The following is a 27964-nucleotide window of genomic DNA, read 5'->3' as shown; positions in this document are numbered from 1 at the left end:
TCACTACTGCTGTGTATGTGCTCCATGTGAGTGACATAGGTGCTTATGTAGGTGGGTTCCAGCTTATGGCAAAAATCGCGTTACTTTGTGCCATAGGAACGGATCTCCGACATAACCTGAGGACCTACTGTAATATATATTAGAACAGATTAGTGTATAATAACATTATGAATAGTTAAAATAGACTAAGACCTTAACTGAAGGAGCACTTGACATTATCTATATATATAAAAAGCCAGCAACCCGAATGACCATTGCTATGATGCCCACTACGGCCAGCGAACTGGCCTGATCATGGGGTGGGGCCAGCTGGCCAACCTCCAGTGGCCCTTCCACCCTGCCGGCCTGCCCCTGATTGCACCCCTCACTCCAATAGGGTGTGGGGCCAGCCGGCCAACAGCCTTTAACCCCTCCCCCCAGCCAGCTCTGCCCCTGATCACCCCCCACCCTGATCTGGGGCAGGGCTGGCCAGCCAACCACTATGGCCCCTCACCCAAGCCACTGGCCTCCAATGACCCCCCCCCCACCCCATTCTGGGGTGGGGCTGGCTTGCCCACCACCCACAGCCCCTCCCCATGGCCAGCCTCACTCCGATCAGCCCCCACCAGTCCATCAGCCTGCCGCCCCTCTCCCCAGCCAGCTCCACCCCTAATCACCCCCCCACACACACACACACACACACCAATCAGGGGTGAGGCTGGTCGGCCAAACCTCCCCCAGCCTCTCCCCCAGCCACTGACCCAGACCTCCCCACCCCATTTGGGCCCACTGACCACAGCCCCGCCCCATGGCTGGGTCCACCCCAATCGGCCCCTCCACCCCAATCAGGGGTGGGGCCCACCAGCCAATCGCCTGCAGCCCCTCCCCCCAGCCAGCCTGACCCTGATCCACCCAGACTGGGGCTGGGCCAGTCAGATCCCACCCATGCATGAATTCATGCACTGGGCCTCTAGTTCTTTAATAAACTATGTTCAAGTCAACTTTCAGGCACCCAGTTTGTCTTCCACACCCTCTCCTCCTATTGTTAAAAAGGCTGCTGAAGCCCATTACATCACTATTCTGGGGCGAAGACAGGGGTGGAGCAGGAAAGAAGGCACAGGAATGAACCTCATACCCAGTTTCTGTACTTTAGGATTCTATTAGGAGTAAGCAGGTGTGGGGTATGTCCCACAGTCAGTCAGCCCACCAATATAGTAGTGCACTCTCAGTGCTCTCTTCTACGGCCCAGGTTATAAAGGGATAGGTTAACAAAAAGGATCTTCTGTTTTATATTTTAAGCATTTTAAATCTCCAAAATAAGAATAACCCCATCCTTTCTAGGAAGGAATGCCTTTAATGTGGTTTTCTACTCCCAGCTGGAAGGAGAAAGGATATTGTTGAGTTAGGAGATCTCTATCATTGGCAAAGTAGGTGAAAACTGTAGGGACTGCTTCCTGGTGAGACTCATATTCATATTTACATTTGACATATAAATTTCAAATGGCCTTTACTTCACATAAATCAACCTTGTGACTTAGGACAAGTAATCTCAATTATAAGGAACACCCAGGCAATAAATGAATTAAAATATTACTTAAAATTTTTAACTATTTGTCCATATTTTCTGTTACTAGTTTTATGAGAACAATGACATAGTTCTTGCAGACAGTTGACAATTTGGGATAAAAGTATATAGTAATGCAAGACTAGAATTGATGTAGAATATAAACAGCAACATTTCATACTGTAAACAGTAGCACTAAATCACTGGGCTTGAAACATAGTTTTATGCATATTTTTCTTCTCTGCCTAGCATCTTCCCCTTACATAAATGCCATCCTCAATGTGTCACATCTGTGTCTGCCTTTGACTCATTCAGCCTTGCCGGCTCCCTTAGAGCTGCACCATGGTATGTCCCAGCGCCACACACAGTACCCTCTCATGCACACAGCTCTCAGGAATCACTTGGCAATCCGTTAATGCTGATTGATTAGTTGCTTTCTTGAATATTAATGATATTTCAATTCTACATTTTCATTTTTTTTCAAGCAATTTCTGAGCTGTATTTCATATAATTTTTGCCAAATTTTCTTTTTTTATTTGCTTACTTGTATAATGTTCAAACTAATGATGTAAATGCAAAATACATAGCTGCCAGTTCAGCTGAGAATCAGCTGACATAATGGTATGTGCAGTTACTATAATCAGTATTAATTTGTTTATTCAACAAATTTTTATTGTGCCTACTGAGTGGCAGCTATCATGTACAGCGATGGGGATGCAAAGGTGAATAAGGCAGGTGGAGTCTCTGTCCCCATGGAGCTTTCAGACAAGAAAACAGTGCAGTGACAAGAAATAACCCAAGGTCAGGTTACTGTGGGAGCACGTCGAAGGGCTCCTATATCAGTTAGAATTAAGTTCAGGTACAAATGGCAGAAAACCCAAATGGCAGGAGCTTAAAGGAAATAGACATTTGTCTCCAACAAGAATGCCTATGGGTAGACCAGAACTCCTTGTTGCTGTGCTGTATGGCCTCCATACCAAAAGTCACCTCATTGTCTAAGATGCCTACTTTAGCCCTATGTCGACACTCCACCAGCAGGAAGGAGGAAAAGGGCGGAGGGCAGCAGGCTCCCTACCTTTAGTTGAGTTCCCAGAAGTTGCTGAAACTACTTTCATTTGCATTCAGTTGACCAGACTTGGTCACGTGGTAATGCCTAGCAACAAGGGAGACTGGGAAATGCAATATGTATTCAGGACAGCCAGAATGAAAAGAGGATAAGGACCTGGGGACAACTAACAGTCTCTGCCCCAGGATTTCTGGGAAAATGGTTGTCCAAATTAAGAACTCAAGGTAAGTAGGATTCTCAGAAATATGTGTGTGTCCTTACTAAGGGACAACATTCCAGAGAAAGGGTCAAGCACAGGGAATTGGACACTGAGAAGAAACTGTTTTTTCACCATTCGTGACTAATCATTGCATGATAGTGTTGGTACTTTTCTTAGAAAAAGAGGTGTGGTTCAGGTTATATACGAGGAAGGGGTTGGGGTTGATGTTTAGTGCAGATTTGTAGTTAAACAGGCCAGGAGACCTTCTCAAAAGAGATAGAGGCTGGGGTAAGGTTTGTAACAGAGCCATGTTAATCCTTTCCCTGAAATGTTGGCTCTGGTGAAGGCACATACTTGAGTCAATTTAAAGAAGAGAGTGCCCTGGCCAATGTGGCTCGGTTGATTGAGGGTAACCTCATGCACTGAAAGGTTGCTGTCCAGGTCAGGGTACATGTCCTGGTTGCTAGCTTGATCCCCGGTCTGGTTGTATGAGGGAGGCAGCAGATCAATGTTTCTCTCTCTCTCTCTCCCTCCTCTCTAAAATCAATAAAAGATAATCCATTTTTTAAAAAAATTCAGGGACTATCCCAAGGTACAGGTTCAGGGACTAACTGTACCCATGTTAGGCCCCATTACCAGTTTCATTTGAATCTCACTGAAGTGGCATGAATCTGTAGGAGCACTGAAAACGCTTGCAATATGATAAATTCACAATGTCAATCTGCTTTGGGTTTTCTTCATTGGTATAAGGTCCAACCTTATAAAATTAGCCTTTGTCTAAGTCTTAAAAATGTAATAGCAATTCTTGCTTGGTTGTCAGTGTGATAAATAAGCAATTGCTTCAAATGCAAATAACTATTCTCTGGGAAGAAAAATTATTAAAATATTACTACCAGAAATGCATATTAGCATAAATGAAACTGGAACAATTTTGCAAATAAATAAATTAGTATAAATAAATGTGAACGGATTCTCCAAGTTCTGTTAGTTTTAATGAATTGTTGAATTTTTCATTCTTTGGTAAACTTTTCAAGACCCAAACCAACTAGTGCTGTTTGGTGTTTATTATTTTGCTTCTTTTCTAATTCCAAGTCAATGGGAGAAACTGTGTGACTTTCCTTGATAAACTGATTCTTAGTGTCTTATTCCTTTGTGCTCATAAGATGCACAGAAATGCCCCTAGTAGATATCTACCTGCTGCAGTGGTTGGTAAGAATGTTATTCTAAAGTTTGAGTTTCCAGGATAAACTTTTTTAAGTTTATTTTTTATTGTTGACATTATTAAAGATGCCCCCTATTTTCCCCCCTCTTTCCCCTTCCACCCAGTTCCCACCCCACCCCAGGCCTTTTCCATTCTATTGTCTGTGTCCACGGGCTTATGCATATATGTATATAAGTTCTTTGGTTAATCTCTTCCCATGCCCCACAACTCTCTCCCCTCTGAGATCTGTCAGTCTGTTCCATCCATCCTTGCCTCTAGATCTATTTTGTTCGTCACTTCATTTTGTTCATTAGATTCCACATATAAGTGAGATCATGTGATATTTGTCTTTCTCTGATTGGCTTATTTCACTTAGCATAATGGTCTCCAGGTCATCCATGCTGCAGAAAAGGGTAAGAGATCCTTCTTTTATACATCCACATAGTATTCCATTGTGTAAATGTACCACAGATTTTTTATCCACTCATCTACTGATGGGCATTTGTCTGTTTCCAGATCTTAGCTATTATAAATAATGCTGCTATGAACATAGGAGTTCACATTTTCTTTCTGATTGGTGTTTCAGGATTCTTAGGATATATTTCCAGAAGTGGGATCACTGAGTCAAGCTTCAGTGCCATTTTTAATTTTTTGAGGAGACTCCATACTGTTTTCCACAGTGTCTGCAGCCGTCTGCATTCCCACCAGCAGTGTACTAGGGCTCCCTTTTCTCCACAAACTCACTAGCACTTGCCTTTTGTTGATTTATTAAGGGTAGCCATTCTGACAGCTGTGAGGTGATACCTCATTGTACTTTTAACTTGCATTGCTGAGATGATTGGCATAGGGAAATTTCTGGGATCTCTGTTCTGTTCCATTGATCTATATGGCTGTTCTTGTGCCAGTACCAGACTCTTTTGATTATAATGGCTTTGTAGTACAGTTTTATATCCAGTATCATGATCCCTCCAACTTTCTTGAGATTGCTACAGCTATTCAGGGTCTTTTTTTTTTTGGTTCCATATACAATTTTGAAATCTTTGCTTTAGATCTGTGAAATATGCTGATAATATTTTAATAGCAATTGCATTGAATCTATAGATTGCTCTTGGTAGTATGAACATTTTAATGATGTTGATTCTTCCACTCTATGAACATGGTATATGCTTCTACTTATTTGTATCTTCCTCCATTTCTTTTTTCAATGTCATATAGTTTTCTGAGTACAGGCCTTTTACCTCCTTGGTTAAGTTTATTCCTAGGTATCTTATTTTTTTGTTGTTTTTGCAATAGTAAATTGGATTTTTTTTTTTTAGTTTCACTTTCTGAAAGTTCATTATTAGTGTATAACAATGCCATTGATTTCTGTATATCAATTTTGTATCCTGCTACTTTGCCAAATTCATTTATTAAATATAGTAATTTTTTGGCGGAGTCTTTAGGGTTTCCTATGTAAAATATCATGTCATCTGTGAATAATGAGTTTTATTTCCTCCTTTCCAATTTTGATGCCTCTTATTTCTTTTTCTTGTCTGGTTGCTGTGGCTAGAGTTTCTAGTACAACATTGAATAAGAGTGGTGAAAGCATATATCCCTGTCTTGATCCTGTTCTTAAGACAAATGCTTTTAGTTTTTACTCATTTAGTATATTGTTGACTATAAGTTTGTCATATATGACCTTTACTGTGTTGAGGTATGATTCTCTTATTCCCACTTTGCTGAGAGTTTTTGTAAAAAATGGGTGCTGGAGCCCAGTCGATGTGGCTCAGTATTTGAGGGTCGACCCATAAACTAGGAGGTCATGGTTCAATTCCTGGTTAAGACACATGCCTCCTACAAACCAGTAGGGGGTTTGTAGGAGGCAGCTGATCAATGATTCTCTTATCATTGATGTTTCTATCTCTCTCCCTCTACCTTCCTTTCTCTGAAATCAATAAAAAATATATTTAAAAAAATGGGTGCTGAATTTTGTCAAATGCTTTTTCTGCATCTATTGATATGATCATGTGATTTTTATTCTTCATTTTATATGGTGTATCACATTTATTGATTTGAAATTACTGTACCAGCCTTGCATCCCTGGAATAAATCCCACTTGGTCATGGTGTATGATCTTTTTCATGTATTGCTGGATCATATTTGATAGAATTTTGCTGGGAGTTTATTATGATTATTATTATTATTATTGCTACAATTTCATTAGTTGTAATCAGCCTTTTCAGGTTTTCTGGGTCTTCCTGGTTCAGTTTTGGAAGAATTTCCAGGTATGTGTCTATTTCACCTAGGTTGTCCATTTTGTTTGCATATAATTTTTCATACCATTTTCTTACAATCTTTTGTATTTCTGTGGTGTCAGTTGTTACTTTGCCTCTTTCATTTCTGACTTTATATATTTGGGTCCTCTCTCTTTGCTTCTTGATCAGTCTGGCTAAAAGTTCATCAGTCTTGCTTATCTTTTCAAAGAACAAGCTCTTGGTTTCATTGATCTTTTGTATTGTCTTTTTAGTTTCTGTCATTTATTTCTACTCTGATCCTTATTATTTCCTTCCTTCTAGTTTAGTTTTTGCTTGTTGTTCTCTTTCAAATTCTATTAGTAGTAGGGTTAGATCCTTTATTTCAGCTTTTTCTTGTGTCTTGAGGTAGGCCTGTAATGCTATGAACTTCCTTCTCAGGACTGCTTTTGTTGTAACCCATAGATTTGTGGTTGTTGTGTGTTCATTTTTGTTTGTTCCCAGGTAGTTTTTTATTTCTTCCTTGATCTCATTGGTAACTCAGTTTAAATCCATTGTTTAATAACATGCTATTTACCTTTCATGTGTTTGACTGTTTTTGAGTTTTTTTGTTGTAGTTGATTTCTAGTTTCATGCCGCTGTGATCCAGGGAGATGCTTGATATGATTTCAATCTTTTTGAACTTGCAAAGACTTATTTTATATCCTAACATGTGGTCTATCTTTCAGAATGTCCACGTGCACTTGAGAAGAATATATAGTCTCTAGCTTTAGAATGAAATGTTCTGTAAATATCAATTAAATCCATCTGCCTTATTGTGTCATTTAAGGTTCAAGGTGAATGTGAATTTTCAAACAAGAGGAAGTATATTGAGACCTTACTGTTTGCAAGGAAGAGACCCACCCCTGCACTCTTGAATAATAAGGCTTATTCATAAAGCAAAAACAGTGTCTCGGAAGCTTGTAATTATACCCAGTAATTCTGTTGCCCTTGTTCTTTGCTCCTTTCTCCAGTCTCTAGGCAGTGACTCCGATTGGGTCAGTGACTTGGTTACCAACGACTATGGAGCATTCCTTGCTGGAATGAAATCAATATTGAGTCCTATTAGTTTTAGCCAAAATAAGATAGTTGTTTTAGATCAATACATATGACTTGTAAACTACCGCTGGGAGAACTTTCTAAAGCTTTTTTGGAAGCAAAGCCAGCCTTTGGGAAGGTACAAGTACTTAAGCTTCTTGAACCTGACCAGTAAGGGAATAAAAGATATTTCTGTCTATAAATATGATGGGGAAGAACTAAATTACAAGATAAGCTCAAATTGAATTAGTTTGCAAATGAAGGAGAGATAATTGCTCTGCCCTTAAGAAAAGACCTGCAATACTGTTGGGTGGCTTTAAGGCAAATCAATTAACACTATCTACTTTAGTTTGCTTATCTTAAAGTAAATATGATATAAAGTTTTCCTTGCTCAATAATTGTACACATCAGGGATAATGTATGTTAAATGACCATCAATGTGACCCTGGCCAGTGTGGCTTAATTGGTTGAGCATGGTCCCATGATCAAAGAAGTCAAATATTCCATTCCTGGTCAGAGCACATGCTCAGGTTGAGGACTCAATCCCCAATAGGGAGCTGCAGGAAGCAGCCAGTTTCTCTCTCTCTCTCTCTCTCTCTCTCTCTCTCTCTCTCCCTCTCCCTCTCCCTCTCCCTCTCCCTCTCCCTCTCCTTCTCCCTCTCCCTTTCTCTCTCTCTCTAAAATCAATAGAAACCTTTAAAAAAATGGCCAACCCTGTGTAGAGACAACAGGTAAAGTAACTGTTGTGATTATTACTATTACTCTTGTCTGCTCAGACAATAGGAAGGGGACTTTACAATGAATATGCAATAATCTATAAATTCTTCCTCACCATACAATTGTTAAGATCATGGGTTATGTGGGATTAAGACTACTTCCTAGCTATGAGATTTTAGACAAGTTATTTAATCTAATGTGACTCAATTATCTCTACTGTAAAATGGGATAAGATTACTTTCTATCACAAAGAGCTCTTATGGGGATTAAATGAAATAAACTAAGTCCTGTTTAGAACAATGCCTGGCATACAATAAACACTTAGTACATGTTCTCTGTTAAGCTATCAATCTTTATTTCATGAATCCTGAAACTGAAGCTCATGATTTGCCATGTTAGTAGGTGGTGTAGGGGGTGCTGAAAGACCTTCTTTCCCTTCTTTTCTCCCTTTTTTTCTTTCCTCCCTTTCTTGCTCATATATCTATTTATTGGATTGGATTGAGATACAGTGATTCCTGCCTACTTTATTGGGATTTAGGACATCTGATTTCATTTTCTTTTACCTACAGCCCCTGCTTTTGCCAGGGCACCAATAAGTACTCACATATCTTGCTTCCACTGTAATAAAATCATATTATACTTTTATCTTTTGCCACTAGCCTACAATGATTAGCTGTCATGTTCAATGTCCCAAGTTTCTTATTTGAATCTTCATACTTGAGAAATCAATAAGGTCAAGGAAATAAGAACCAGTGTTTACATAAGTGTTTATTGGACTTTTCTTTATCATCTTCCAGGTCTTGTAGAAATTTGCCTGATGCACCCCCTCGATGTGGTGAAAACCAGGTAAGGTTCTGCATGAACAAGTTTTATTGACTTTGGCTGATATCCAAATTAAGGTCTGTCAGAACACTAAATGCTAGAACTTGTCCCAGGCCGGTAGCTTCTCCCAATAATGGCATTTGTATCTACTTCTTAAAGAAAATACTATTTGACAGATAAAATGTGAACAGTGAAAAGCATTTCTGGATTGAGGTCATCTGAAGGTATATAATATTTTACTGCCTTCACATGACAACCATAAGGTATGATTTGTGGCTAAACTGGTTGAGATAAATACATCAAAATGATGTAAAAACTAAACTTTAGTGATTTATTATAGCGGACTTTCATTTGGCATTGTATATAACAGATTACTATTTAATAGTAGCCTTTTGGTGTGAGATTCCAAAATTTCAGCCAAACTTCTTAAATCAGGGGTCCTCAAACTATGGCCTGTGGGCCACATGCGGCCCACCGAAAACATTTATCTGGCCTGCTGGGTGTTTTTGCTGCCACTGTCTGTCCTGCTTAGCAGTCAACTCATCCCTGGCCCACAGTGTGCATGTGTGGAATGTCTGAGGGACAGTGAACTGGCCCCCTGTTTAAAAAGTTTGAGGACCTCTGTCTTAAATAGTACTTAAAGAATTTATTCCTATAACTGTTTGCCAATGCAAAGTGCCATGTTTCCAGGAAAATGCATTTGCTCTTAAAATTATCCTATCTAATAAAAGAGTAATATGCAAATTTACCATCACTCCCTCACTCTGTCAGTCCATCACAAAGATGGCGGTGGCCATGGAGCTGGAGTGAACAAGAGGCTTAGGTTGCCCCTGGCGATGGAGGAAGCCAAGCTTCCCGCCTGCCCTGGCCTGCCCTGAGCTCCACTCAAGGCTACAAAGTTTCAATTATAGAAGTTAAGTAAATCCCAGATACCTGCTTCCAGCCCGCAGGTGTGGCCAGCCTGAAAACAGTCCTCAGCCCCTCACCCAGGCTGGCCAGGTACCCCAGTGGGGACCCCCACCCTGATCCGGGACACCCTTCAGGGCAAACCAGCAGGCCCCCATCCATGTACCAGTCCTCTATCTTATATAATAAAAGGGTAATATGAAAATTGACCCTAACAACAAAACGACTGGGAATGACTGGTCACTATGACACACACTGACCACCAGGGGGCAGAAGCTCAATGCAGGAGATGCCCCGTGGTGGTCAGTGTGTTCCCACATGGGGGAGCTCTGCTCAGCCACAAGCCAGGCTGATGGCTGCCAGCACAGCGGTGGTGGCGGGAGCCTCTCCCCCTTCCTCAGCAGCGCTAAGGATGTCTGACTGCAGCTTAGGTCTGCTCCCTGCTGGCAAATGGACATCCCCTGAGGGCTCCCGGGCTGCCAGAAGGATATCTGACTGCCAGCTTAGGCCCAATCCCCTAGGGAGTGGGCCTAAGCCAGCAGGTGGACATCCCCCGAGCAGTCCCAGACTGTGAGAGGGCATAAGCCAGGCTGAGGGACCCCCCTGAGTGCACAAAATTTTGTGCATTGGGCCTCTAGTATACAAATAAGGGCAGTGTATTAAATCTATTTACCAAGAGGAAAAAATCTTATGGGTTTTAATATGATTGAGAGCATTTTAAAAAGTTAAACCTGTGCCTGAGTTATTGAACTCTCTCTCCCTCCCCCCCTCTCTCTCTTTAATTAGAAGCTCTTAGAATGTAGTGAAAGTTTTCATTTATTTGTATTGCTTAAAACCAAGAACATGCCCTAGCCAGCTTGGCTCAGTGGATAGAGTGTTGACCTGTGGACTGAAGGGTTGTGGGTTTGATTCTGGTCAAGGGCATATGCCTGGATTGTGGGCTCGATCCCCAGTAGGGGGCATGCAGGAGGCAGCTGATCAATTCTCTCTCATTAAATGTTTCTATCACTCTCTCCCTCTCCCTTTCTCTCTGAAATCAATAAAAATATATTAAAAAACAAAACAAAACAAAAACCAAGAACACTAATACTGAGGTTGCAACTTAATAGTGAATAGGGACATGCAACAATGGAGGTCAAACAAACCCTACTGCCACAATTAGGAAATACAGTAGTCTCCTTTATGTATGGTTTCTCTTTATGTCTTTCTGAGTAACCTGATAAAATCTCACATCATCCTACTCCATCCTGCTCAGGACATGAGTCACCCCTTTATCCAAAGTATCTACACTGTATGTGTAGTATAATAAGGTATTTTGAGAGAGAGAGAAACCATATTCATATAACTTTTATTACAGAATACTGCTGTAATTGTTCTATTTCATTATTCATTATTGTTGTTAATCTCTTACTATGCCTGATTTATAAGTTGAACTTTGTCATATGTATGTATAGGTATAACCACAGCACCTATAAGATTTGGTACTACTCATGGTTTCATGCATTCACTGAGGGTCTTGGAACATATCCCCCACAGATAAGGGTGGATTACTGTACTTGCTGATCCAGGCTGGTCATTGAGTGGACATGTTGCTTAATTTATCCAAAGAGGCTGAAGAATCTTAGACTGGTTGCTGAAAGCAAAGAAAGGTGACTGTGGCCTGCATATCATATTATATTTCTAATAGAGGTAGAGAAGATGAGAAATTGGCCTCTGCCGTAGCTTGGGCTAACAAAATAGCACAGATTGGTGGCTTAAGAAACAGGCATTTATTTCTCATAGTTCTTGAGGCTGGGAAATCCAAGATCAAGGTGCCAGTCAATTTGGTTCTTGGTGTGGGCCCTCCTCCTGACTTATAGACAGTTGCTTTCTTTCCCTATCCTCTCATGGCAGAGAGAGGGGCTCGGATGTCTCTTCTTTTTCTTATAGGGGCACTAATCCCATCATGGGGCTCCACCCATGACCTCATCTAAACCTAATTACTTCCCTAAAGTCTCAGCTTCAACTACCATCACATTTGGGGGTTAGGACTTCAAAATATGAATTTGGGGGTTTGTAAATATTCAGTCCATAACAGCCTCACGTCACCAAACCCAAACAGAGAGAACAAGACCACAAATTATATTCAAACATGTGTGTACTGCCGAAACCGGTTTGGCTCAGTGGATAGAGCGTCGGCCTGCGGACTGAAAGGTCCTAGGTTCGATTCCGGTCAAGGGCATATACCTGGGTTGCAAGCACATCCCCAGTAGGAGATGTGCAGGAGGCGGCTGATCGATGTTTCTCTCTCATCGATGTTTCTAATTCTCTATCTTTCTCCCTTCCTCTCTGTAAAAAAATCAATAAAATATATTTAAAAAAATGTGTGTACTCCCTGGATTGTCTTTTTTTAAATATAAATAAATTATATTTTATTATTTATTTTATTTTACTTTTTAATAAATCTTTATTGTTGAAAGTATTACATATGTCCCTTACCCCCATTGCCTTCTTCATACCCCTCCCCACAAGACCACACCACCCTACCATGAGAAAGTAAAATTCACTGCCATGTCTTTCTTAGACTTCATGTTATCTTCTTGAAAAGCCAGAACATTTTTGCTCTTCTTGCTGAGGAATAAAACTGTTTTGTTTGTTTTTTCACTTAAGGGAAACAGCCTAAATTTTTGAATTGTTCAAATGAGCATGAAGGAGAAACAAGAATGATTTGAACAAGGTATCATATTGAAACTACGATTATTCAGTCACTCAATCCTTCACTCATCCATTTAGCAACATGTATTGAGTATCTGGTATTATTTGGGTTCTAGGCTAGCTTTGCCCTCAAAGAGCTTACAGTCTGATGTGCTAATAAGAATCTCATCACAATGAATTTCAAAAACTATAATACAATGACCGTTGAACAAAGTAGGTGCCGTCCTCCTGCACAGTCAAAAATTTGCATACAACTACTATATAATTTCTTTCTACTGGAGTTGAATAGAATACTTCTTAAAATGGATGTGCCAAGTTACTGGGGCTTTGTATCTCCTTTGTTATGTAGATATTTTCATGAAAATTGCATTGATTTATTGGAATTAGTCACACGCCCTTGCCTAGCTTCAGGGGGAGGGAAAATAAAATCCTCCCAGGTGCACTAAAGGAGAAGAGAACTAGATACTGGATGGTATTTGACCTGCATAATAATAAAAAGCATATTGAGTCAAAACCCACAATTATAGAGTAAACTGAAAGCCCAAAATATATGCAACTGATTTTTCAATAGAAATAGAATACGCAAGAGTGGTAGCATTTATCACTGAGCACCAACACACAGGTGATAAGTGCCGGGAGCTGGTCCATGCTTGCTGTTTCAAGGGACCTGGCATATATGGCATACTGTTCTTAATATGTTTGCTCACCTTCTTGGCACTATGTGTTTTAACCAAGGTCACCTCTCCGAGAAAGGTTGAATCCCCAGGTAGGGATTTTCCCCTGAAGTTAGGGAGGGAATAAAACCTCTTAACTAAGTGCCAGGCGGGTAATTAATCATTTTAACTACGAACAATCATGCTTAAGCTACATAATCTTTACTCCCTGGAATGGAGATAAGAAATGCCCTAACCTTTGTAATAGAGATTGATAGGATTGAATCAACTGGTATAAATACAGATGTAACAAGACAGCAAGAAGACAGAGAGAGAGACAGAACCTAGGAACAGAACCTACACAGAACGTTCTCTAGAGACAGAAGAACTTCGCTGGAGAGAACATGGCAAAAGATCCTGGAAAGAAACTGGCCTCAGAACCTAGAGACAGAACCTAGTGAGAGAACATGGCAAAAGATCCTGGACTGAACCTGACTACAGAAATTGGCAAGAGAGCCTGACTAGAACCTGGTGACTGAACCTGGCTGGAGAACCTGGACAGAACCTGGCTGGAGAACCTAGCGAGGGAACATGGCTACTTGCCGGGAGCCGGTCCATGCTTGCTGTTTCAAGGGACCTGGCATATATGGCATACTGTTCTTAATATGTTTGCTCACCTTCTAGGCACTATGTGTTTTAACTAAGGTCTCTGAGAAAGGTTGTTTCCCCAGGTAGGGATTTTCCCCTGAAGTTAGGGAGGGAATAAAACCTCTTAACTAAGTGCCAGGTGGGTAATTAATCACTTTAACTACAAACAATCATGCTTAAGCTACATAATCTTTACTCCCTGGAATGGAGATAAGAAACGCCCTAACCTTTGGAATAGAGATTGATAGGATTGGAATCAACTGGTATAAATACAGATGTAACAAGACAGCAAGAGACAGAGAGAGACAGAAATTGGCACAGAACCTACACAGAACGTTCTCTAGAGACAGAAGAACTTCGCTGGAGAGAACATGGCAAAAGATCCTGGAAAGAAACTGGCCTCAGAACCTAGAGACAGAACCTAGCGAGAGAACATGGCAAAAGATCCTGGACTGAACCTGACTACAGAAATTGGCAAGAGAACCTGACTAGAAGAACCTGGTGACTGAACCTGGCTGGAGAACCTGGACAGAACCTGGCTGGAGAACCTAGCGAGGGAACATGGCTACAGGACCTGGCTGGAGAACCTGGAGAACCTGGCTGGAGAACCTAGCAAGAGACCATGGACACAGAACCTGGCTGGAGATCCTAAGCAGAACCTCTCTGGAGATCCAGACCAGAACTTGGCTGGAGATCCTGGCTGGAGATCTTGGCTAGGCTGCTGATCAACTGAACACTGTCTCCGTGTCATTCCTTCTTCGCCGACTCCGTCCACACCTTTGGGGACCCCTGGACCCGCTGGGGTTGGACCCCAGCATCTCCCCACTTCACTTTCCATCTTTGTGGGCAGCAGGAGAATCAACGTTTTCTCTCATTACTTTGGAAAAGCACATCCTGTCACCTGCTGCCCAGCAGGAGTGCGCTGGGCCCCAAGCAAGCGAGGCTCAGTCAGGGCAGCCTTCACTCATGGGTGCTGGCACCCAAAGTGCACATTCCTCCTCTACAGTCACCCCAACTATCCCACTGTTTCACTGAGAGGACGGAATTCCTCTCTGCCTCTGGGTTCTTGATCTTGAACGCTGACCAAAGGCACCTCAGAGAGGGCCGCCCATGCCCACCAGGTGTGTCTGTCTGCACCTGCTCCCGCCTCAGCACCTGCATTAACCCCCTAGAGGTGATCTCATAGCTGCACTGGCCTCTGTGGGAACAGGGCATCACCACTCCGCCCTCTCACTGTCATCTCACAGGTGCCCACCCTCAGCACCCAGAACACCCAGACACTCTCCAAAGGACGTGAGCGCATCAGAGGGGATGTGTGCACATCCTGTGGGGGTGTTAGGCATGCCAGGTTGATGGAAGTGCAGTGGAGAGGCGGGGGGAACTTGTGCACGCCTTGGTTTGCAACTGTTGCAGGCGCAGGAGGGTGACAGTGTGCTGGGGGATGTTCGCAAGCCAGGGGAGGATGTGCACACCGGAGGCCTCTGGCTTTGCAGATCCACAAACCCCCATGGTGCAGCCAGGAGGACATCAGTCTGGCCCGCCACGGTGGCTGTCCCTATGATCCTGCACCTTCTGGGCCAGGAGGCGGATCTTGTGCAGCCACTCCTGGGCGCTGATGGCCTGCAGGCACTACTTCAGCTCAGCCTGCAGGCTCCTCTTGTCGCGCTCACAGCTGTCACCACCGCCATGTAGGGAGTACAGGCCGCCATCGGCCGGCCTGCTTCCCCTGTCCAGAGGCTCTCTGCACTGCTCACCTGCCCAGAGTGACTGGGGCTGGGCGGGAGCCAGGCATCCTGCCCTGCCCAACCCTGGCCGATCTGCCCCTGTGCGAGCTGCCGCCCTGCCGGGAAGGGTCATGGATCCGGGTCCTGGGACCTCAAACAGCCTCTAGCACTGCCCCCCGCCCGCCAGGTCATGGATCTGGGTCCAGACCATGGACAGCCTCCCGCACTGCCCCCCGCCCAGCAAGGTCACAGATCCCGTCCCGGACCGCGGACAGCCTTGCCCACTACCGCCCGCCTTCAGTATGCAAATTGGCTACCATCTTGTTGCTTCATGGTGGAGGTCCCCACTGGGGTGCCTGGCCAGTCTGGGTGAGGGGCTGAGGGCCGTTTTTAGGCTGGCGGGTGACTGAAGCTCCCAACTTCTCCTTTTTTTCTTTTTTTCTTTTTATTCTGGGATTTATTTACCTTCTATGGCTGTCACTGGAGCTTAGAGCTGGCTTTAGCTCTGAGGCCCGGCTGCAGCTCTGAGACCTCAGCTGCTGAAAGCAGGGATCTGGGTTTGTTCTATAATTGAAACAATGTTGCGGCCCTGCTGGCTGAAGCCCGGCTGGCTGAAAGCAGGTTTCTGGGGATTGTTTAGCTTCTATACTTGCAACATTGTTTCTTAGAGTGCAACCTCAGAGGCTGGCAGCGGCAGGCAGGGAACCTTGGCTTCCTCCATCACTGGAGCAAGCAAGCCTTCTGTTCGTTTCAGCTGCCTGGCTGCCAGGTGCCATCTTGGTTGGCAGTTAATTTGCATATCGCCCTGATTAGCCAATGGGAAGTGTGTTGGAGGTATGGTTAATTACCATGTTTGTCTATTATTAAATAGGATTACAAATGTGTCTTTATCCCCCATTGTCCCCTCATCCCCCCAATCTTGCCCTCATCCTCACCCCCTGTTGTCTGTGCCCATCTCTTATGCTTATATGCATGTGTACAAGTCCTTTGGTTGATCTCTCCCCCTGACCCCCACTCTTCCCTACCTTCCCTCTGAGGTTTGAGCATCTAATCGATGCTTCTTTGTCTCTAGATCTGTTTTTGTTCATCAGTTTATGGTGTTCATTATAGTCCACAAATGAGTGAGAGCATGTGATATTTATCTTTCTCTGACTGACTTATTTCACTTAGTACAATGCTCTCCAGCTCCATCCATGCTGTTGCAAATGGTAGGAGTTCCTTCCTTTTTACTGTGGCATAGTATTCTATTGCATAGATATGCCAAAGTTTTTTAATCCACTTATCTGCTGATGGGCACTTAGGCTGATTCCAAATTTTAGCTCTTGTAAATTGTGCTATGAACATAGGGGTGCATAGATCCTTTCAGATTGGTGTTTCTGGTTTCTTGGGATATATTCCTAGAAGTGGTATAACTGGGTCAAATGGAAGTTCCATTTTTAGTTTTTCAAGGAAACTCCATACTATTCTTCACAGTGGCTGCACCAGTCTGCATTCCCACCAGCAGTGCACGAGTGTTCCTTTTTCTCCCCATCTTCGCCAGCATTTGTCATTTTTTGATTTGTTGATGATAGCCATTCTGACAGGTGGGGGATGGTACCTCATTGTCGTTTTGATTTGCATCTCTTGGATGATTAGTGACTTTGAGCATGTTTTCATATGTTTCTCAGCCTTATGTATGTCCTCTTTCAAAAAATGTCTATTTAGATCTGTTGCCCATTTTTTGATTGAGTTGTTTGTCTTCCTTTTGTTAAGTTGCGTGAGTTCCCTGTAAATGTTGGAGATTAAACCCTTATCGGTGATATCGTTGGCAAATATGTTCTCCCATGCAGTGGGCTTTCTTGTTGTTTTGTTGATGGTTTCTTTTGCTGTGCAGAAGCTTTTTATTTTGATGTAGTTCCATTTGTTTATTTTCCCTTTAATTTCCATTGCCCTAGGAGCTGTGTCGGTGAAGAAATTGCTTTGGCATATATCTGTGATCTTGTTGCCTGTGGATTCCTATAATATTTTTATGGTTTCCCATCTTAAGTTTAAGTCCTTTATCCATTTTGAGTTTATTTTTTGTTTATGGTGTAAGTTGGTGGTCTAGTTTCATTTTTTTGCATGTGTCTGACCAATTTTCCCCAACACCATTTATTGAAGAAACTGTCTTGACTTCATTGTATGTTCTTGCCTCCTTTGTCAAATATTAATTGACATGGTGGTTTGGGTCAATTTCTGGGTTCTATATTCTATTCCATTGGTCTATATGTCTGTTCTTGTGCCAGCACCAAGCTGTTTTAAAAACAGTGGCTTTGTAATACAGCTTGATATCTGGTATTGAGATTCCTCCTACTTTGTTCTTCTTTCTCAGGATTGCTGCAGCTATTCAAGTTTTCTTTTATTTTATTTTTATTCCAGATGAATTTTTGGAGAGCTCTTTCTAGATCTGTGAAATATGCTGTTGGTATTTTAATGGGAGTGCATTGAATTTATAGATTGCTTTGGGTAGTATGGACATTTTAATGATGTTGATTCTACCAATCCATGAACACGGTATGTTCTTCCATCTGTTTATGTCTTCCTCTGTCTCTTTTTTCAAAGTCTTGTAGTCTTCTGAGTAAAGGTCTTTTACCTCCTTAGTTAAGTTTATTCCTAGGTATGTTAATTTTTTGGGTGCAACGGTAAATGGGTTTGTTTTTGTAATTTCTCTTTCTGTAAGTTCACTATTGGTGTATAAAAATGCCATAGATTTCTTGGTGTTCATTTTATATCCTGCTACATTGCCAAATTCATTTATTAAGTCTAATAACTTTTTGATGGAGTCTTTAGGGTTTCTATCATACTATCATTTAAGTGATATTTGGAGAAAAAGCAGACATAAACATACTTTTTTTAAAAATTGAGATATAATTGACATATAATGTTATATTAGTTTTGGATGTACAAGTTAGTAATTCCATATTTGTATATATTGCAAAATGATATCATATTTAGTTAACATCCATCACCACACATAGTTATAATTTTTTTTGTGTGTGATGAGAACTTTTAAGATCTACTCTCTTAGCATCTTTCATATATACAGTATATTATTATTAACTATAGTTACCTTATAACTGAAAATTTGTTCCTGTTGACCACCTTCACCCATTTGCCCCCCCCCTCCCCCAGGCTCTGGTAACCATCAGTCTGTTCTCTGTATCTATGAGGTTGGGTGTTTGTTTGTGTTTTAGAGTCCACTTATAAGTGAGATCACATGGTGTTTGTCTTTTTAAATTTTTTTTATTGGAATTATTGAGGTGATACTGGTTAATACAATTATATAGATTACAGGTGGACAATTCTCTAATACAGCATCTATGCTATTATTGGATAGTCAATTCTCCTTTTTATTTATTCCCCTTTATTCTCTTTGACCACCATCCCCTCTGATAACCACCATACTTTTGTCTGTTTCTATGAGTTTGTGGGTTTTGTGTGTGTGTGTTTTCTTAATATCTTCACCATTTATCCTGTGTTTGTCTGACTTATTTCACTTAGCATAATGCCCTCAAGCTCCATTCATCTTTCATGTTGTCACAAATGGCAAGATTTCCTCCTTTTTATGGCTGAATGATATTCCATTATACATCTACACTGAATGGCCAGATTATTATGACCACCCCATCAGTATTTCATTGGGCCACCTTTTGCCTTCAATACTGGAGTGATTCTTCTTGGCATTGACTCCATGAGATGTTGAAAGTTGATGCAAGGAATCTGACACTATGCCTGATGAATAGCACTGTCTAGGTCTGTGAGATTTGATGGTTGTGGAACCAGCTGCCTGATGGCTCTTTTAACTTCGTCCCACAAATGCTCAATTGGATTGAGGATTGAGATCTGGTGATTGTGGGGGCCATCTAAGCAAGGTAAAGTCTCCCTCATGTTCTTGAAACCACTCCTGCACAATATGAGCACTGTGGCATGGCTCCTTGTCTTGTTGGAAGAAGCCATCTCCATTGGGATATGGCATCAGCATGATAGGATGAACCTGATCAGCAACAATACTTAGGTATGTTGTGCTTTTCAGATGTTGTTCCACATGAATTAAAGGGTCCAAATCATGCCAGGAAAACATGCCCCAAACCATAACACTGCCCCCACCAGGTTGAAAGGTTGTACTCATGCATGTGGGGTACATGCTTTCAAGCTGCTTCCGCCAAATTCTCACTCTGCCATCTGCATGATGCAACTGGAAATGTTATTCATCGAACCACATGACTTTTTTCCAATGCTGGACTGTCCAATCCTTGTGTTCTTGTGCGAATTGGAGACGTTTTATCTTGGTAATTACAGGCAGCAAAGGTGTTCAAACAGGCCTTCGGCTTCCATATCCCATACGATGCAGTGTATGGCTAATTTGCCTACAAATGTCAGGTGGTCATAATAATCTGGCCACTCAGTATGTGTGTGTGTGTGTGTGTGTGTGTGTGTCCCACGTTCAAAGACTGTTAAATTGCATTGTTTACCCATATCTTCAGAAAAATATCACTTCTACTGTTGTGGTAAATAACCTGCTTCCCTATTTATAATGGTCTGGCCCTCTAGCAACTTCAGCGAGAAATTATAGCTAATTTGCCTACAAATGTCAGGTGGTCATAATAATCTGGCCACTCCGTGTATATATGTGTACGTGTGTGTGTGTCACATTTTCCTTTTCATTCATTGATGGACATTTACATTGCAAGCATGCATTTTCAATTCATCATGCTTAAACAGGAACTTGCTTGGCATTTTAAGAGTTGATTAGAAGTTATAATCAATAAACCTTTTATGGAGATATTTTAGGCAATGTGGCACTTGGCTTTATATAGGAAATAGCTTTTCTGATCCGTGTAAGTGTAGCTCCTGTAACACACCTAAGGTAAGCATCGGCTAGCCTTATGAAAGTTGTCTTGTTCTAAGTGTCCTCTCCAGATTTTGGCAGAGGAGATTTGGCTACAATGCTGTACACATGGCAGTTAGGTAGACTCAGTCTCCTCTGAGGTTCTCCACAGAGACATGCATATACACTGTTTTGTAGTCCTGTTCATGTACAGAGAACTTTGTGTACAATTGTGGGTAGAACCTGTCAACTGATAGTGATAGATGCCAATTCCATGCCAACAGGAATCTACAATTTGGGATGTGGTAAAGAAGGAAACTTGATTCAGTGAAAAACTGCTCAGTTGTGATACAACAGAGCTGTGAGAACAGCCCGGCTGTGAGGCAGCCCTGGGGCCAAGCCCCTCTCTGGCTAGACCTCCCTGGTCTGCTCAGTTCTGTGCCAGTTCACTCTGCTCTGGTGTTTCAGCTCAGTTAGGGAAACTCAGCCTTTGGTGGAAAGGGAAAGTGCACTTTCAGAGACCAAGGGGAGCTGACTTATACTGAGAGAAGTCCCCACCCCTGATCTTTGATTGGTCCATCCTCATGCAAATGAAGACTCCAAATCCTCACAGTTTGATTGGCCTAAAAAGCACTGTCCTGATTGGTCAGAATGGAGCCCCTCTGGTGAGTAAAGATGTTGATGGGGATGTAGCTGTTATATAAGAAAAACCTCAGTCTCATTTGTTAAAATGGGACTCCAGGAACTCCTTTTAAAGGCCTGGCTCAGGTGGCAGAAACAGAGTGCAGGCAGGCAGCTCAGCGCAGAGGTAGGTAGTTCAGTGCGGGCTTCTCCCTGAAGGGCAGGGTGCATCAGAGGCCCCTGGGCAGAAATGGCTGCTAGGCTCTGTTTTTGTTTTGTTTTACTTTTTTTTTTAGTCCAATTAGCCACCAGAAGCGCTTTTTAGTAGGTATGTTCTTTCTCAGGGTCCACAACCCTCTAGTTAAGAACCAATAGCTTCAAAGGACAAAAGACCCTATTTACTTGTATAACTGGGAAGACCAAAGGTAGCTTCTGGCTTTGTATTCTCCAAGAATTTAGACAAAATAATCAGTAATAGCTCATATCTCTCATATCACCTCTCATTCTCTCAGTCGCTCACTCTTGCTCTCTTCCTCCCTCTGCCTCTCCTTTCAGATTTTCTTTTTCTCTGCAGGCTTCATTTTAGGTGAGCTAAGTAACTTACCTGGGGTTATCCTATCTAATAAAAGAGAAACATGGTAATTGGCGTAAACCGCTACCCTTCCCATTGGCTAATCAGCGAGATATGCAAATTAACTTCCAGCCAAGATGGCGGCCGGCGGCCAGACAGCTTGAAACTAACATGAGGCTTGCTTGCTTCAGTGACGGAGGAAACCAATGTTCCCCGCCTGCCTTGCCGGCCTCTGAGCCTGCAGTTTAAGAAACATTGTAATGAATATAGAAGCTAAACAAAACCCCAGAAACCTGCTTTCAGCGAGGCTGGAATCTTAGAGCTGGAGTTATACAGTCTTTCGATTATAGAACCGAAACAAACCAGATACCTTCTTTCAGCAGCAGAAGCCTCAGAACTGGAGCCAGAGCTAAAGCTGGCCCAGAATAAAAAAGAAAAAAGAAAAAAAGGAGCAGTTGGGAGCTTCAGTCGGCCTGAAATCAGCCCTCAGCCCCTCATCCAGACTGGCCAGGCACTCCAGTGGGGACCCCCACCCTGAAGGGTGTGTGACCAGCTGCAAACAGCCATCATCCCCTCACCCAGGCTGGCCAGGCACCCCAGTGGGGACCCCCACCCTGATCCAGGACACCCTTCAGGGCAAACCAGCCAGCCCCACCGATGCACCAGGCCTCTATCCTATATAGTAAAAGGGTAATATGTCTCCCGGCACTGGGATCAGCGTGACAGGGGGCAGCGCCCAAACCCCCTGATCGCCCTGTGGCTCTGTGTGTGGCAGGGGGCGGGGCCACAACCTCCCTATCCGCCCTGCTTTGTTCATGACAGGGGAAGGCGCCCCAACCCCCTGATCAGCCCTGCTCTGTGCCTGATAGGGGGGAGCTCCCCAACCACCTGATCTCCCTGCGGCTCTGTGTGTGACAGGGTGCGGCGCCTCAACCCCCTGATCAGCCCTGTTCTGTGTGTGACTGGGTGCGGTGCCCCAACCCCCCCCCCCAACGGGCCCTGCTCTGTGTGTGACATAGGAAGGCGCCCCAACTCCCCACTCGGCCCTGCTCTGAGCCCGACCAGGGGCTGCATCTAGGGATTGGGCCTGCCCTCTGCCACCCGGGAGCAGGCCTAAGCCATCAGGTCGTTACCTCCCAAGGGGTCCCAGACTGCGAGAGGGCACAGGCCGGGCTGAGGGACCCCCCCTCCCCCCTGAGTGCACAAATTTTTGTGCACCGGGCCTCTAGTATTGATAATAAGTAAATAAGCAAGATTTGAACCCAGGCAGCCAGAAAGTTCTAGAGTTACTTAACTTCCCTGTGCCTTAGTTTCCTCATCTTTAAATGAGAACAGCAACGGTATCTACACTATTGTGAGAAATTATATATATATATATATATATATATATATATATATATATATATCATGTTTAATACTGTTTCAGCAAAGGAAAAGGAAGACAAATGGAGTTTATAAGGTAGTCAGGGAAACACAAGGGAGAATATAAAGTGTGGGAGAGGGGAAATGCTTAATATTGGGTCAGGCAGTTTCAAGTTTCCAAGCCGGAAGACTTGTGCTATGTGAGCGCTGCATTTAAATCCTTCCTGAGAAGGGTGTTTGCAAGTAGAGAGTCCTTCTGGGTCTGAGGGCAAGAGAGCGTTGGATTAGTCTATGTGTTCCTGTTGACGTCACTCCATGCTTTATTTTAGGGCTATGTGCTGACAGTATTAGGTAACCCCCCCTGGCTAGCACAGTGCCTGGCCTCCTGGAGGTGCCCAGTGAATGCTGTTGAATAAATGAGTATTTGGTAACAGTCAGAAGTAATCACCCTATGAATTTTATGGCCAAACTGGAATGTCTAGGAAGTGAATAATACTCAGCTCTGCTGTTTTCATTAAAAGAAGAAGAAGAAAGTGAGGTTTCATGAAAGAGGAGAGAAGTAAGAATCCATTGAAATAGAAAGGGAGAAATTCATTGATAGGATGGTGGGCAAAAGCATCTCAAGCTGTGGTGGACTTTCAGTGACAGTGGGAAAGAGTGAGGCGGGAGGGTTTCCACTGGGTGTGCCAAAATAAGAGGTGGGTGGGCAGAACTGGCAGCAGGGATTGAAGGTGCTGAGGGACATGTGACAAGCTTTAAGATGAACTTCATATAGGACCACACTGGCTAAGTGAAATAAAATGCATGACACATATGTAATGTTAAGTTTTTTAAGAGCCACATTTTAAAAAGTAAAAGGAAACAGATAAAATTAATTTTAACAATATATCTTATTTAGCCTCATTACCCAACGCGTTATCATAGAAACATCTTAACCAGTATAAAAATTATCAATGATATAATTTATGTTCTTTTTTACACCAACCCTTGAAATCTGGTGCATATTTTTCACTTAAAGCACATCTCAATCCTGACTGGTCAGTCACATTTCCGAAAGCTCAACAGCCACATGTAGCTAGTGGTTAATGGATTAGACAGCAATGGCCCTCAGTGAGAAGGGAAGGGAATTCTTTAAAGGGAAGGAGACGTGGTCCAGTGGTTTCTTTGTAAGAAAACTCTTGTTTGGAATGGGGTTGCTAATGTTAAATAAGCAAGGTCCTAGGTTGGGAGAGAACTTCACTGCAGATGCATTGGAAGGTTGTGCCTGTGTGCAGAAAATGCCTTTCCAAGCTCCAAAGATTTATCAAAGTCACAGTCCAAGGAGGCTTCAGCTTAGATCCCATTCACACTTTTGTTTTCAGGAAGGGAAATGGTTCTTTGTGCTTCAGGAAGAGAGAATTACTGAGGTATTCATTCTGCCCACCCCCATTTTCATAATTTGTGTTTTATTTCATTTTTGAAAGGGGCATAAATCAGGTGCAAACTAAATTAATTACTGATCCTGTAAGGACTGATCCTTTAAAAGCACGTGCTGTTGAAGAGCTGCAAGGCATGTATTCCGGTGGGTGCGGGGAAGGTGAGGGGGAGGGGCATTGCACCTCTCCTTGTAGACATGCAGTCAGAGGCTGCTAGTGAGTGGACAGGCCGGCACACACCTTGGCTTTCATCCTTCCTCCCATCAGGACTTAACTTGCACTGAAAAGTCTTATCATACTTCTCTCAAAACATATTAATCACTGTGTGAATTCTAAAGACTCACATGGGTTAAAAAACTTGGCATCGCTGTGTTGTTACATATGTGCTTATGGGGCTTCTACTGGAACTGTGAGATTGATTTACACTCTTTATCCCAGGCCCCCAAACCCCACTGAATCTGAAACTCAGGGGTGGGGCCTACCAGTATTTATGTTTGACACCCTCCTGGGTGAATCTTAAGCAGCGAGCCCAGACTGATCACTGGGTCAGCCTTTGGAAACCAGTACTGAATACCCTATAGGCACTTCAGTAAAAGGTCTTCACATAAATAATTTCTCGTGTGTGTGTGTGTGTGTGTGTGTGTGTGTGTGTGTGTGTGTGAAAGAGAGAGAGAGAGAGAGAGAGAGAGAGAGAGAGAGAGAGAGAGAGAGAGAAAGAGAGAGAGAGAGAGAACTCTCATTAAGCTGTGGCTCTCATTGATTTATTTATGTAAACTGCTTTGTTAGCAGTGAATGGAGGTGGAAGGGCAGAAATTTCCTTGAGAGTTCATTCTGTGGTTTGTGAGAACAATATGGGAATATATTACCTACAGACAAAAAAAAAAAATATTTGTCCTCCTGAGTGGAGTTACAGGGACAAAGATCAGTGCCAAAAGATGGGAGAAGAGTGAATATTGCTTGCTATGGAGAGAAGGTATACGGCTCTAATGGGTAAAAAATGATTTGGAGACATAAGCCCACCACAAACTTTAATAAAAAGAGAAATCAAGGATGGACTGTGGTGAACGGCTGCTTTGTGGGGAGCCCAGTAGAGAGCGAAGAGCTAAGGACTGGGGAACATCTACAGCCCCCGTCCATGAGGGAAGAGGGGTGTGGGGAAGGGGAGACTGTGATCTTGAAACTGAACACTTAATTTAGAGGTGGACAGGGGTGTTGAACAACCATTGGGGCTAACAGAACAGCAGGATGGAAACAAAGGAATGAAGAATGCTTTTCCCCAATAGAGCCTCTTTTTAAAAAGGAAAGGAATCCTTTGAAAATGGGGAGAAAACAGTGGAAACGGCTATGTTGGAGTATAGAGTAAAGGCAGGAGAGGTGATAGGATTAAAAAATATTAATGGGGCAGCTGAGAGGGTTATTTCCAAATGTCAATGATTTGTCCATAATATAAAACATTAAGATCACATTCAGGGCTAGACCATCGTTATACCTGATTTCTCACTGTGCATAGAAATTCAGGGCTAGACCGCTGCCATGGCTTGTTTCTAACTACAGAGAGAATGTGTCTAAAGTAATACAAGCAAGGAGAAGAATCACATTCCTATAAACTGTATTTTTACTGGGACTGTCATGTAGCTAATTTAACCAGCAGCAACACATAATGGCAGGAAATGGTTACTGTATCCCCTAATACATGTGAATGTAACTTCAACTTAGCTTTTGAGGTTTCATACCTCTTTGAGGGTTTCTCTTGGATTTATTTCATAATTTAAAATGTCTCATTGTAGATACTGAACCAAAGCAAGGAAGTGCTGTGTGCTGGGCACCCTGCAGCTCAGCACTGACTCTGCCATCCCTTCCATGGAGTCATCAGTAAAGATTTTATTTATTAACATAATCAAGTAAAAGTGGTGCACAAGATGGATACTATATTTGGAAGGGATAGAGGTGACAATGAACTATGTTCTGCTTGACCATGAACTATGGGCTGCAGTGAATATGTGTTAAGTGAATAAATATGTGCTTTCAAATGACATTTGTTCCTGCCTAAGTGCTTTATTACAAATTAAATTTATCCTGGCTAATGAGTTCATGACAAACTCTAAAAGGACCCACATTGGTATAGTGATTTCATTCAAAAGACTAATATAACCTCCGCATGACCCTAAACCAGAGAAAACGATCCTGCTTTGTGCACTGTCCCGAAGGCTGCATGTCTACATTCCAGGTAGGTGTCACTTTCTGGAGAAAGGCAGAGGGTCTGGGGATGACGACCACAGCCCATGAAGAGATTGATTTCACTAATATTTCTTCTGGGAGTTTTACTTGGACAATGTCCTGCCTCTCTTTGGGATATCATAGGTTGTATCAGAATTGTGGAAAACTCAGAAGGGCCCACACTGGAAAGCCTGGCTGCTCCCTCACATTCGGTGGTCCTTCCCACCAAACATAATTGCAACTGTTTGCGTATCCATAGGGAGTGCTCCACACACGCCGGCCTTTGCTGCTACTGAGCAGTTCTAATCAAGTTTCCAGTGGCCCAGCAGTGACAAGGAGGAGAGAGAATGAGAGGGCACCTGAGGGCCTGTTGCTCTGAGGCAGTGGGGGGCAGGGGGGTATTGGTCCCAAAGACCTTATGCAGAATAATCTTGCTACCATAGGCTAAAGTTATTTTTTATATTTATTAATAAGGAGAAAATCCTTTTTAAAGAAACAATCCAGTCAGCTTCCCCCACATACAATAACAAAGTTCTATTATGTTAAATCAACCGTAACTCACTTTGTAATCTTGACCTGTTGTTTCTCTTTTTCCTTTCTTTCTTTCTTTTTGTACATGGGATTCTTTTTAAAATCACTCCCTGGAGGAGCATGCTATTTTTATGATTCACATTGTGGAACCTTTGTAAAGTGTTTAATCTCTGCTTAAATTGTGTTTTTGTCTAAATTTTTAAAGTAAAGAGTTGGTGTTTGTTTAAATACAGTGGCTATTACTCCTCAACTAATTAAATAAGCTGAGAAGACTCTCCCTGAGCTAATGACGTGAGGTACGACCTACCAACAGGGAATTGAACCCGAAGCTCAGGCATGTGCCTTGACCAGAATTGAACCCGTAACCTTTTGGTGTATGGCTGACACTCCAACCAACTGAGCCACCCTGCCAGGGCCCAAGTGGATTTCCTACCTTTGCCAAAGGAAAGCAAATTCTAAAATGAGCATCAGCATGAAGACTATCTTGTGTGTCCCACACCCAGCACCATCACCCCGGCACTTTTAGGGTTTTATCCCAATTGCTTTTAAATTTTCAGCAACTTCACTCATCTACTTATTTAGCTAATGTTCACCACAGGTTCCCCTACAATGAGATATTTTGCCTTAGCCATGGCTTTAGATTCCAATTTCGGATTATTAGAAGTTAATATGACTATAAAATATATGAATAAAATAAACTGATTTGGGATCATTTTGAATTAAAAACAAATGGGATATTTTTCTCATTATTTTTATGGAATCATAAAATTTTCTCAGATAATCTATTTTAAGTACTGATTTAGGATGGATGCAGATGGATGTCTATTTTCAGTAGCTATTCAAAGGCTATTTGAGATAAGTTCTAGCTCTAAATTCAATATGTAAAATGAAAGTTAAAAATGTTTTTATTTTTGGCTACA

General features: G+C 42.5%; 1 protein-coding gene across 1 annotated transcript in view; it reads left to right on the top strand.

Annotated features, from left to right (window-relative positions):
• Positions 1-27964, top strand: part of SLC25A21 (solute carrier family 25 member 21) — a 535471-nt gene that overhangs the window by 324395 nt on the left and 183112 nt on the right. Inside the window, exon 2 of the mRNA XM_081094811.1 lies at positions 8832-8880. Coding sequence (XP_080950937.1) covers positions 8832-8880 — 49 coding nt within the window. The remainder of the gene's footprint in view (positions 1-8831; positions 8881-27964) is intronic.

Source organism: Myotis nattereri, assembly GCF_964212035.1.
Source record: "Myotis nattereri genome assembly, chromosome: 1".
In the NCBI taxonomy this organism is placed as follows: domain Eukaryota; kingdom Metazoa; phylum Chordata; class Mammalia; order Chiroptera; family Vespertilionidae; genus Myotis; species Myotis nattereri.
This window is presented reverse-complemented; position numbering and strand designations above follow the sequence as displayed.